This window comes from Aedes albopictus, chromosome 3 (assembly GCF_035046485.1).
Source record: "Aedes albopictus strain Foshan chromosome 3, AalbF5, whole genome shotgun sequence".
Classification (NCBI taxonomy): Eukaryota; Metazoa; Arthropoda; class Insecta; order Diptera; family Culicidae; genus Aedes; species Aedes albopictus.
Window position 1 is genome coordinate 56,275,939 of NC_085138.1, and position 13,501 is coordinate 56,289,439.

Here is a 13,501-nt window from a genome sequence, read left to right on the forward strand (position 1 = left end):
GTCGCGGGAAAAATAAGCCCACAAATTTAAACGCACTATATTTTAGAGAATAGCTTTTATGGGAAATTCGATCTGTTGTACTGATTTAACACTTAACTTGTCATGGAGGTATGAAAACTTGATAAATTGATTGCGTATAATACATGGAATTTGTATTTTCACTTTGAACTTAACAATCATCGCGACAACCCCTTTGTTGTGTGGATTAAACACAATACATTTTCAAGGGCAATTATTAGAAGTGTAAATCTCGGAAACTATAAAATATACACAAATTTGCGTGTAACCTGTATTCATCATGACATCTTCTTTTTTTATTGCATGATAACAACCCTTATACAAATAGTTTTCAAGAACAATTGTTAAAGTTATAAATACTTAAAATTGCAAAATCAGGATACATATTTGCATTTTTGGTTTGACCACACCATTAATGGCGATAGTGTTTTTGGTTTATTAGTTGAACATTACCACGTGTACATGAGAATACTTTTACAGGGAAATTACATTTCAGATAATCGAGTCTGGTTTGTACGTGTATACAAGAAATTTATGTTTTCGGCAAAACATTCTTTCGGTTATTCCTCAGGGAATATTCCCGGTAATTTATTTGGGAAATGTTTTGCAATTTATTTCAATTAATACTTTTTTTGGAAATCTCCCAGTAATTTCTTTGGATTTGACAGATTTCTTCAGTAATATCTTTGGATCTTTCTTTAAGAATTTATTTGGTAGTATGTTGGAAATTTGATACTAAATACCTTTCACGCATCCTTTGTAAATTTCAGAAACTCCTTATGGAATAGTTTATTTGGCTTTTTATTTCATTGGCAAATCCTATGAAATGTTTTCTCGGGAGTTCCTTCGCCAATTTTTTAGTAGCCTTTCAAGCATTGTTTTGTTAATGTCAATTGTATTTATATTTGCTTTTCAAAATTCTCTAAGTTACTTTTCAGGCAATTCCTTTGAGAATTCTTTTAGTGAAGCCTTTGGTATCCATTCGACAATGACTTTGGGAACATCCTCACAATTTTTCTGGAAATTCTTCGGCAAGTCATTCTACTTTTTTTTTGGGATTTCCGTCGTTTTTTTTAGACTTTCATTATCTATGCTATTCTGTATTCCTCATCGGAAATTTATCCATAAATCGCTTCTATAATTTTATTGAAAATTCTTCAAACACTTTCTTCTAGATTTCTTCCGTAATTATGTAAGGAATTCCTACTGTTTGGGCCACTCATCCCCTGCACACACCAGTGGATTGCTATTGCTGCCCAGCCAAATATCTATCCAGACAGTATTACGCAACGCTATGCGTTCGACGGCAGTTCTGACGATGGACGGACAATAGATTGCCTTTACCCTCGCCCATGCTGACCGCTACCGTTGACTCTACGAGCGCTGTGATAAACAACATCCACTGGACGATGGTCGGCTCGAGTATTGCGAGAACACCACTCCGTAGCCGATCGTCGTTGTAAAGAATGACGTCACTGATATTGCTCACCAGAGAACGGAGGATGGTTGGCTTGAGCTGGTGAACAATATCAGAGACAGTACATCTCAAACCTTTGATCCGATCGGTACAATACCCTGCGTTTTTTTATAGTTTAAGTGTTATTAGAATATACGTAAGTGAATTTCATTTCGGTGTTCTATTACTCTGGGAAAGAAACCACGGTCCGTCGCGAGTTGCAAGACTTTCTCCATTATTCCGGAGATTATTGCGTGTGATAGTTGGTGCTTTGCTTGGTGAAACGTTTGCGGGTCCCGTCCAAGGTCGGATATATCTTCGCTGTCGCCGTTTAGAGCCCAGGCAAGTTCCGGAGCGGATTTGTCAATCGAAGGTGGGTTCTGGAGCCGACATTTGGTCCTTCGAGCCGGATACGGTGAACCGTACTAGACTGGACGCGGATCGAAGCGTGTAGGCAATCCGCCATTAGAGTCACCAAGGCGCCAAGCTATTGCCCATTGTGGAGCTACGAATAGGATTACGCCATACTGTTCGTCCAAGAACAAGAAGTGTCGCTTTGGACAAAGGAAGAATAGGCTTTGTCCATACCAACGCCAAGCCGTGGATTCAACGCTCTCCTGAGGAATTCCTGTACTAAGGAATAGGGATCAACACTGCCAGCTTCGGATTGGGAGACACCACTAAGTCTGCACGACCTGCTGTTGTTCTAGGTAAATATTAGATACTTAGTGTATGTCTCGTCGAAGCTAGGCATTGCTTTATCACTAACACCGTTTTCCATTCGCCTCTACACTGTGTATCAACGCTACGGAGCCACGCTGGGCCAGAGTCAACGTCCGATCTGATCATATTGGATCTAGCACGAGGAAAGCTGCTACCAATCGCCCAGGATACGGATTTGGCATCGGTGGTGCCAGTATTGAACTCTCGTAGGCTGTCCATTACCGTCGACGACGAAGGGTCGGAATCGAGCAAGGAGGCTGCGACGTTGGAAGTTGTCCAGGTTAGTGAACACATAGTGTGTGTCTGCCGAAGCGCGGGCGTCGGATATTCCACATTTTAAATAAAACTTATCCTCCTCGGCTTACATTCCTACAAACCCTTCACCGATTATTGATCCATTATTGAGATCAACTTGCTCAAGGATTTGAACGTTTGGTTTTGGATACGTTCTGCTGCTTTTTTGCTACGGGCATTGGTGCATCGTTGCTTTCTCTGGGTGAGTTGCACGGTATATGTCCCGTCGAAGCAATTTATTTGGATACTACATAATTTATCCCTCCTCTTCAACCCAATCGGTGAATATAACCAAGGATTGAATTCAATTTGGCTACTTAATTTTTATCGATTTGGTCATTTTGATAAATTGCTGCTCCTGTGACGCTGTTCACTTGGTCAGGTGAGTTGAACAGTATATGTGCAGCCGAAGTGAAGATTTTTGGATACTACCGCCTTGCTTTTCTCCTCTACTATCATCACCCCATCTGTGAGACTTCAAGTGATCGACGTTGATTGACCAGGCAGTTGTTGACGGATACGGCAGGCTGCGTTAGGAATCCATTAACGCCTTCTAAGGTCAGTTAAGCACAGTGTATGTCCTAGCGAAGCTAGGCATTTAACGCAGATTACTACACCATTATTTCTCATCCGTTCAACATCGACTGCTTCGAGGATCATCATGTCGAGGAGTCAAGCATCGTACAAGGTGCTGGTGGCAAAGTTTAATGACGTCATACTCTCATTCAATGATATCTGGAAGTTCGTCGAGAAGTTTCCGGCGGATGCTACCGCCAGCCAGATTACTGTCCGTTTGGACAGGCTCGACGACTTGTGGGAACGGTTCTCGGAATATCTCATCGAGATCAAAACTCACGATAACCACGATGATGAGGAGAACCCTTACGTAGCTGAGAGACAGATGTTTAGTGATCGCTACTACGAAGCGAAGGCGTTCCTGTTGGAAAAGGTTAAGTTGAAAAAGGAACCAGAGGACCTGAACCAGTCTGTGAGGGGTCTAAACACGTCTGGTCTTGGGAACCTTGATCATGTAAGGTTGCCTCAGATCAAGCTTCAAACCTTCAGTGGGAACATAGAGGAATGGCTCAGTTTTCGGGATCTGTACTCTTCTCTCATCCATTCCAAGGCAGATCTTCCCGATGTAGAGAAATTCTACTACCTCAAGGGATGTCTCCAGGGCGAACCGAAGAGTTTAATTGATTCTCTCCAAATCACTGGGGCGAATTACAAAATTGCTTGGGATCTACTACAAAAGCGATACGACAACAGCAAGCACTTGAAGAAACTCCAAGTTCAAGCTCTTTTCAAGCTTCCCAGCTTGACGAAGGAATCTTCAACGGATCTTCATACACTCGTGGAAGGCTTTGAAAAAATAGTGCAGACTTTGGATCAAATTATCCAACCCGGAGACTACAAGGATTTATTGCTGGTCAACCTCCTTTCCGCGCGATTGGACCCTGTGACGCGCAGGGGGTGGGAGGAGTTCTCTTCTGCGAAGCAACAGGACACGGTAAAGGAACTGACTGAATTCCTTCAACGTCGCATCCGCATGCTGGAATCACTTCCGGCGAAGTCAGTGGATACGAGGAGCGGCTCCCAATCTCAGCAATATGTGAGGACCAAGACATCTTCAGTGAAAACCAGTTTCAGTTCCGTACAAACACCGGGAGGACGTTGCGCAGCTTGCAGTGCCAACCACCCATTATTCCAATGCAGTGATTTCCAGCGGATGCCGCTACCTGAGAGGGAATCAGTCCTGAGAAATCAATCTCTCTGCAGGAACTGCTTCAAACCCGGACATCACGCGAAGGAATGCCAGTCTAAATTTTCCTGCAGGCATTGCAAGGGTCGACACCACTCACTTGTATGTTTCCGACCGGACAAGGATAGCTCTGCTCGGTCATCGATGGCTTCGAAATCTCCGAAACCTACTTCGCCGAGGGAAGTACAAGACACCACAACTGCGAGATCCAATGCTCCGGTCAATTCCAGTACGTCTACTTCGTTAGTCTCGAATATGGCGGCTAGTGACACTGTAACGGCTCTTGGGTCGGTCCATAGTGCACAGGTTTTGCTGGCAACAGCCATCGTGATCGTCGAAGACAATAGTGGACATCGTTATCCGGCACGAGCTCTTCTGGATTCGGGCTCGGAAAGTAATTTCGTAACGGAGAGATTGAGTCAGCGATTGAAGACAACACGTAGCAAGGTAGACATCAAGATCCATGGGATTGGTCAAGCGGTGACCAGCGTCAAGCAACGAATTGAAGCTACCATTCGATCGCGAGTGACGGATTTCTCACAGCGCGTGAGCTTTCTTGTGTTACCCAAGGTCACGGTCAATCTGCCGACGTCCTCAATCAACATCGCGAAATGGAACTTACCAGATGGAATCGAATTGGCTGATCCATCGTTCAATGTGTCCATGAACGTGGACATGGTCCTAGGAATTGAATCATTCTTCAATTTCTTTAGGAATGGACAGCAGATTTTGTTGGGAGAACATTTGCCGGCTCTCAACGAATCAGTCTTCGGCTGGGTTGTTTGTGGTGGAGTGTCTACTCCTAGTCAGTCGCTGAATATCAGTTGCAATATGTCGACATCTGAAGCCCTTGATGAGCTGGTAGCTCGCTTTTGGTCCAGTGAGGAAGTTGGAACGGCGAAGAACTATTCACCACAAGAAGCACAATGTGAGGAACATTTCGTGCGAACGGTTCAACGTGGGGAAGATGGCCGTTACACAGTCTCTCTACCGAAAAATGAAGAGGTTTTGAGGTTGATAGGAGAATCGGAAAACATCGCAGTTAGCCGTCTTCAAAGTACCGAGCGCCGATTGGCAAGGGACGCTGATCTTCGTAGTCAGTACTGCTCTTTCATGGAAGAGTATCTCCAGCTTGGCCATATGGATAAGGTCGAGGTTGGTCAAGTCTCGCCGGGACGCTGCTATCTACCGCATCATCCAGTAGTGAAGGAAGCTAGTACGACAACCAAGGTTCGTGTGGTCTTCAATGCTTCAAGCGAGACGTCGACAAGGGTGACGTTGAATGATGCACTGCTGGTGGGGCCAATCATCCAGGATGATCTACGATCCATAATTATGCGGAGTAGAACGAAACAGGTGATGCTTGTTGCGGACGTTGAAAAAATGTTCCGCCAAATTATGGTTTGTAAGGAGGACAGACCGTTACAATCTATCTTGTGGAGACCATCACCGGAGGAAGAAATAAGTACGTATGAGCGGAAAACTGTCACCTACGGTACAAAACCGGCTCCGTATTTGGCGACCAGGGTTTTGAAACAGCTGTCGGAAGATGAAGAAGGAAAATTTCCACTAGCGGCCAAGGCAGTACGGGAGGATACATATATGGACGATGTGATAACCGGTACAGACGACGCGGATGAGGCAGTGAACATGAGAACGCAGTTGCAGGATCTCATGAAGGCTGGAGGTTTTAGGCTACGCAAATGGGCATCCAACCAATTAGAAGCGCTGGACGGAGTTCTACAAGAAGATTTAGCGATCCCATCAACGAAGGAGATTTGCTTGGATCCAGATCCATCGGTGAAAACACTCGGTTTAACATGGATGCCGGGAACGGACACTCTTCGCTTTCAATTTACCGTCCCAAGTTTGGTTGATCTGGAACCGCTGACTAAACGGAAGGTTCTGTCGGTGATTGCCACGCTGTTTGACCCGATAGGTCTCATTGGAGCTACCATTACGTCCTTCAAGGTGTACATGCAGCTTCTGTGGACAATAAGGGACGAAGATGGAGAACGACTGGACTGGGACCAACCGCTACCCAAAACGGTGGGTGAGACATGGCGAAACTATCATCAACAACTGCCAGTTCTCAACCAGATCAAGATCAACAGATGTGTAATCATTCCGAACGCCGTACAAGTGGAGCTGCATTGCTTTTCGGATGCGTCAGAGAAGGCCTACGGTGGATGCATCTATGTTCGGAGCGAAGATTGCGAGGGAAGTGTTCTAGTGCGACTGTTTGCGTCGAAATCAAAGGTTGCACCTTTGAAGATTCAAACCATTCCAAGGTTGGAGCTGTGTGGGGCGCTCCTGACGGCAGAACTACACGAAAAGGTCAGCCAAGCCATCCGAATTCCTGTGAGAGCATATTTCTGGACAGACTCTACTTGCGTTTTACGATGGATAGCAGCAACACCGTCTACCTGGAGCCCATACGTTGGAAATAGATGTGCAAAAATTCAGCGTTTGACTGAGCGCTGCAAGTGGCAACATGTTCCAGGAGTCCAGAATCCCGCAGATCTGATTTCGCGGGGGATAACACCAGAGAATCTTGCTGAGAATGTTTTCTGGTGGGAAGGTCCAAGTTGGCTCTTGGACGGCCCAGACAAATGGCCACAATCGACAGGATGCCAACTTTCAGAAGATGTAGACATCGAAAAACGTCGTACGGTAGTAGTGGCCATGACGGCTACCATCGATGAGTTTATGCCAGAGTACGTGGCCAAGTTCTCATCATATTCAAGGCTGATTCGAGCTACCGCTATTTGGAAACGGCTGATCACACTTCTCAGAACACCGAAGAAGGATAGAAGGAGAAGTTTTCTGTCCACCGAGGAGCTCAGAGAAGCCGAATACACTATTATTCGACAAATTCAAAAGGTTACTTTCACCGACGAGTGGAAGGCCTTATCGAAGGGAGAACCTGTGTCGCAAAAATCTCCGTTGCGTTGGTTTCACCCATATGTTTCACCGGAAGGATTGATTCGTCTCGGTGGTCGTTTAGAGCATTCTGCAGAAACGATCGATTTCAAACATCCAATACTACTTCCGAGAGATCATCGACTAACCCGGCTACTCGTGGAATACTACCATGAGAGATTACTGCATGCTGGCCCCCAATTGCTTTTAAGCACTATTCGACAGAAATTTTGGCCGCTAGGAGGCAGGAGCATTGTACGACAGGTTGTCCATCGTTGCTACAAATGCTTCAGAGCAAAACCATCTCCAGTGAAGCAATTCATGGGGGAGCTGCCTAGGGAACGAGTAACGGTATCACGCCCATTCTCCCGGACGGGCATAGACTTCTTCGGACCAGTCTATGTCAGGCCAGGACCAAGACGAACAGCCGTAAAGGCATATGGCGCTATCTTCGTATGCTTTGCGACAAAGGCCATACATATAGAGCTAGTCTCCGATCTATCAACCGACCGGTTCATCCAGGCGTTACGGCGGTTCATGGCTAGGCGAGGAAGATGCGCAGAAATATTTTCTGACAATGGTACCAATTTTGTCGGTGCACGGAATCGAATGCGGGATCTGTTACAATTGCTGAAGGATAAGGACCACAAGGAGAAGGTGGATAACTATTGCCTCGATGAAGGCATAAAATGGCACTTCAGTCCTCCAAGTGGGCCTCACTTCGGCGGACTCTGGGAGGCTGCAGTGCGCTCTACGAAATTTCATCTCCAAAGAGTCATTGGAGATACTCCAGTGTCCATTGAAGACATGAATACACTGTTGACTCAGGTAGAGTCATGCCTGAATTCTAGGCCCATCACCGCGCTGTCAGAGGATCCTAGCGATCTGGAGCCGCTTACGCCGGCTCATTTCCTTATTGGCGCATCACTGCAGGCGCTGCCGGACCTCGATGTAACCAATATCCCGACTAATCGGTTATCAAAATTTGAGGCAGTTCAAAGGAAGGTTCAAGATTTTTGGAACCGGTGGAGGCAGGAGTATCTCAGTCAGCTACAAGGACGGACCAAACGCTGGCGCCCTCCAGTAGAGATAGAAGTTGGCAAGATGGTCGTTATTTGCGATGATAACCTACCGCCGATGCGATGGAAACTAGGACGAGTCGAACAAGTTCACCCTGGACTAGATGGCGTTGTGCGAGTAGTAACCCTGCGAACTGCTTCCGGGATCTTAAAGCGTCCGGTGGAAAAAACTTGTCTCTTACCAGAACCTGCAATGGAGCCCGAATTCTATATGAAGTCAAGAAACTAAATCATCCTTTATCCTTATTCCCCTCCCTATCCTGCCGAAGAGGAGTTTGCTTACTTTCTTTCAGAAATTCTAAGAATTTCAGGGTGGGTGAGAATGTTTGGGCCACTCATCCCCTGCACACACCAGTGGATTGCTATTGCTGCCCAGCCAAATATCTATCCAGACAGTATTACGCAACGCTATGCGTTCGACGGCAGTTCTGACGATGGACGGACAATAGATTGCCTTTACCCTCGCCCATGCTGACCGCTACCGTTGACTCTACGAGCGCTGTGATAAACAACATCCACTGGACGATGGTCGGCTCGAGTATTGCGAGAACACCACTCCGTAGCCGATCGTCGTTGTAAAGAATGACGTCACTGATATTGCTCACCAGAGAACGGAGGATGGTTGGCTTGAGCTGGTGAACAATATCAGAGACAGTACATCTCAAACCTTTGATCCGATCGGTACAATACCCTGCGTTTTTTTATAGTTTAAGTGTTATTAGAATATACGTAAGTGAATTTCATTTCGGTGTTCTATTACTCTGGGAAAGAAACCACGGTCCGTCGCGAGTTGCAAGACTTTCTCCATTATTCCGGAGATTATTGCGTGTGATAGTTGGTGCTTTGCTTGGTGAAACGTTTGCGGGTCCCGTCCAAGGTCGGATATATCTTCGCTGTCGCCGTTTAGAGCCCAGGCAAGTTCCGGAGCGGATTTGTCAATCGAAGGTGGGTTCTGGAGCCGACACCTACAGTAGGTGATTTCGAAATACCTTCGGCAATTACGATGATACTTGCATTGAAAATTTGTTTGGGAATTTCATCAGCAATTCCTTTGGAAATTTTGGAAGCTCGATTATCACTTTGGGAACTTGTTCGGTACCCAAGCAACACACTTGGACGTTAATAAGTTCCTATAATTTAAATGCAACTACATTCAATGGTGTGCCCTTTGTACCAATCGTCTTATTAACGACTAAATTGCAACGAAAAAAGCGCAAGAGGTGGAGCCAATATAAAACATCCATTCGTGTTATAAACGGTTTTAATTTGCAATCGATTTACAACTGCGATACAACTCATGGTCGACTTACAAATTGTGACCGATTCGACAACTAGTCAGCTAGTCATCACATTCGTCTCTGCCAGTAACTATGTGTCAACAGTTTCATCAATGTGATTAATAATTGTGTGGGTAAAATTAACCGCAAAAAAGGCTGAATGAGAACGTAAATTTATGTGCCGCTCCTGATTTATTGGTAAATCATGCATTTTGGCTCAGTATTTTCAACGCGCCTCAGTTTACTTATCATTTTGCGAGTGAAAATTTAGACATTTGTAGTAAAAATGTACGCGCCATATTGCTTTGACTGAGTTCATTTCAGCAGCTTATTAAATGTATCCGTAAAATGCTGAAAATTAGTTTAGAATTTTTACTTGCTAAATTATGTCTAGGACAACATTGCTTCACACGATAGGCCATAAACAACCAAAAAATGTTAACACTTGGACGTTTACTTCTCGTCGACAATTAAGGGGATATCCATTTATAACGTAAAGGAATTTGATCATTTTTTGAACCTCCCTTCCTTTATTTTTTTTGTAGTAAACCCCAAATATTTAGTACGGATCATAAGATTTCTCAATCCCCCTCTCACCTCATACTATTACGTAATTTATGGATAGCCCCCAAATACCTTATGACTATTTCTCAATTTATCTAATCAAGTTGCTAGCAACTGTGGAAGTGCTTGTAGAACTCCTGTTTCGTTGTAATGATCAAAAGAAGATGATAAAACTTGCGTACCATATATTTAAAAACGAAATGCTGTGTCTAACACTTTGCCTGATTAGGAATCAAAGTTGGTTAGAAAAAAAATGTCAAAATTTAAGCTAACGGAATGCTGCATCTTTTCGCCAGATATTTTTAGGAAGCTTCAGAACACCACTATCTAGTTCGAATGTAACATGTAGTCAAACCCTTCCAGTGGTACCAGTCGTCCTGTACTACGTAAATAGTGCATAATTTAACAACAAATGGAGCATTTACCAGTGCTTGTATATTCTTCTTAGTTTGAAGAAGGAATGGTATAATGTATGAATTCTTTGTTGAACAATTTACTGATCTTTTTCTTTACTATTACTTTAGAGCTTTTAGTAGAACTTGTTACTTCAGACTCTAGTTTAATTTAAAAACACTTCACTAATACTTTACTTTTGCAAAAGAAAATAAAAAATGAATAACTCTTTTAAAGAAAAACTAGAAAGGACGAGCAAATTCCTTTTAATTCTACTACTGTGCTTATCTTCGGACAGATAGGCCTATTCCGTCTGTGACTTACAGACTTCTTCAGTGTCAAGTGCTCGACTTTCTAGTTTTTCTTTAAAAGAGTTATTCATTTTTTATTTTCTTTTGCAAAAGTAAAGTATTAGTGAAGTGTTTTTAAATTAAACTAGAGTCTGAAATTTACTGATGTTTATGATGTTATTTTAATTTAATATGGAGCAACTATGGTATAATAATGAATCAATTATTTAAATATGAAAATCAACTTGCATTTTTTTAATGAAACAAAAATGTTTTACCTCCAATTAATTTTTTAACCACTTTAATTTAATAAAATTATAGAATATGTTGAAAAATTTATGAAGTAAATGATACATTTTATTTTTACATGACTTTGTTGTTTTGGAAACATCAAAGTTTTTATAGCTCATTTTATTATTTTTATGATTTCAAAAACCTTTTGTTGCACATTTTGCAGCTTCCATCCCTTCTGTCAAAATTTTTCGTTATGATCTAAATTAGTTCCAAGTAAACATGTTTATAACAATCAGTATCAATGTTTTGGTTGTTTTGGTTTGTAAACGGTCGTAACTAAGATTCGTTGAAACAATCAGATTATACCTCAGTTATAAATTGGTTTCGAAAGTTTCAACTAACGATGACGTTTATTTACATTGCGCTAGTTGTTATAAATATGTTATACCACAGTTTGGCTTTAACAACAGGATTTTGACATCCGTTGTTTCATGAAAACTCAGTTGCAACATGTTTGCAACGATGATCATTTCTATTTTAGTTGCAGGTGCTACTTGGGTAATTCCTTTGGGAATGGATTTCGGAAATCGAATTTCCTTCGGGGATTAATTTAAAAAAAATGTTTTTTTTTTAAATTCTGTCATGGTGATTCTACGAAAATTACTTTTGGAGTTCTTTCTAAATTTTCTTCAGAAATTCCTTCAATGTCTTCGGAAAATTCTTTGAGAATTTCTTCGAAAGTTTTTTTTTGTGAATGTATGTGGAAATTTTTGTAGAATATATGTCGGCAATTTATTTTGAGATTGGATTTGATCAATTTCTTTAAAAAGGCTTAATATTTTCTTCAGGAATTCCTCTGGTAATTCTTATATGGCAAATACTTTGAAAGTTTTAAGGTAATTTTGATGTTTTTTCCGACAATTTCTTTGGGAATTCGTCAGGAAGTTTTTCGTGAGTTTCATAGGATTTTCTTTGAGCAAGCCCTGTTGAGAATTTGTGAATTTCCAATTCAGCAGTTCCCGGAAGCAATAAATATAAATACAATTAAATCATAAAGAATTAAAAATAATAATCACGGTAAAGTAAAATTGCAAAATTACTGAAAAAGAAATTGCTGGAATAATTTCAGAGGAATAGCCATAGCAATTATAACAAAATATCCAAAGAATTTGCTGATTAAATGCTATTGAAGCTATCTAAGAAATTAAAAAAAAAACAACTATGCCGAAGCAATCCTCAAAGAATTAGCCACACTACGGTCTAGCGAATACGGAGTCGTGGGTTCGAATCCCACCAGATCTCGTTTTTTTTCGAAAATTCATCTCTCAATTTATCAATCAGCAAGATTCTGTGCCTTCTAATTAATTACAAGTTTTTTTTTTCGTACAATCCTATAGGATTTCACTACAGATTTCCCTAGTAATACCTTCTAAGATTTCTCTGGAAATTTCAACTAATCCCGAAATTTGTTTAGGGACGCCTCTAGAGATTTGTATCAGGATTACTTCAGCTGCAATTCCTTGAAGAAGGCCAAGAGGAATTCCAGGATTTCTAGAGTAATCCATGAAAAAAAAACTCTTGAGATATTCCTGGATGAGTCTTTGAAAAAATGCCTGGAAGAAACAAAGGAATTTCTGATAGTATCTTAGAAAAACTGCCTAGAAGAATCCTAGCAAGAATGCCAGGAGAAATCCCTAAAGGGATTCCTGAAGGTATCATAGTAAGAATTTCTGGAGGAGACCTAAGAGGCATTCCTGAAACATTAGAAGCAGCAAGAATCGCTTATGTAATCCCAGGAGGAGTTCTTGGATGAAAGTCAAGCGGGATCCTTGGAAAAATCAAATAAAAAGTATTTGGAGAAATCCCTAGAAAAAATAGTATTTCCAGGAGAAAACATCGAAGGTACTTCTGCAAGGCTCCTAGAAAGATTGCCTTGAATAATCCTAGCAAGTTTATAGGAGAATCCCTGCAGAAATTCTTAGAAGAATTCCGGGAGGTATAACAGTAAGAATTTCTGGAGGAGTGCGACGAGTCCTTGGATAAACTATATCGGATGAAAATTCCTAGAGGAATCACCAGAGAGCTTCTGAAGAATTCATAGGAAAAATCTCAGGAGGTATTCTAAGAAGGATTCTGCGGTGTATCATTGTAGAATTCTTAGGAGGAATTGCTGGAGGAAGCTATAAAAGAATTTTTAGAGAACCCCATCAGGAATGCCTGGGGGAATCCAAAGGAAAAATTCATGGAATACCTAGAGAATTCCCTGCAAGGACCGGTAGAAGTATTCTGGAAGAATCAATGGGAAAGGCCCTGAAGGAATCGCAGGAGGGTTTTCTGAAGAAATCCCAGGACGATTTCCCGGACGAATTGCAGCCCTAACGCTGGGATAAATTCGCGTAGGAATCACTAGAAGAATTTCTAGACGTATCATAGTAAAAATGTCTGAAGGAATTGCTGGACGAACCGCAGGAGGAGTTGTTGAGGTATTC

The 13,501-nt window shown here is 42.1% G+C and overlaps 1 protein-coding gene across 1 annotated transcript; it reads left to right on the forward strand.

The window, feature by feature from the left end:
* The first annotated feature begins 1,230 nt into the window (after nucleotides 1–1,230).
* Nucleotides 1,231–9,213, forward strand: LOC134289810 (uncharacterized). Its single transcript, XM_062856364.1, has 2 exons — nucleotides 1,231–2,477; nucleotides 2,788–9,213. Exon 2 carries the CDS (start codon nucleotides 3,153–3,155, stop codon nucleotides 8,481–8,483), a length of 5,331 nt encoding a protein of 1,776 aa, XP_062712348.1. The 5' UTR covers nucleotides 1,231–2,477; nucleotides 2,788–3,152; the 3' UTR covers nucleotides 8,484–9,213.
* The last annotated feature ends 4,288 nt before the right edge of the window (nucleotides 9,214–13,501 follow it).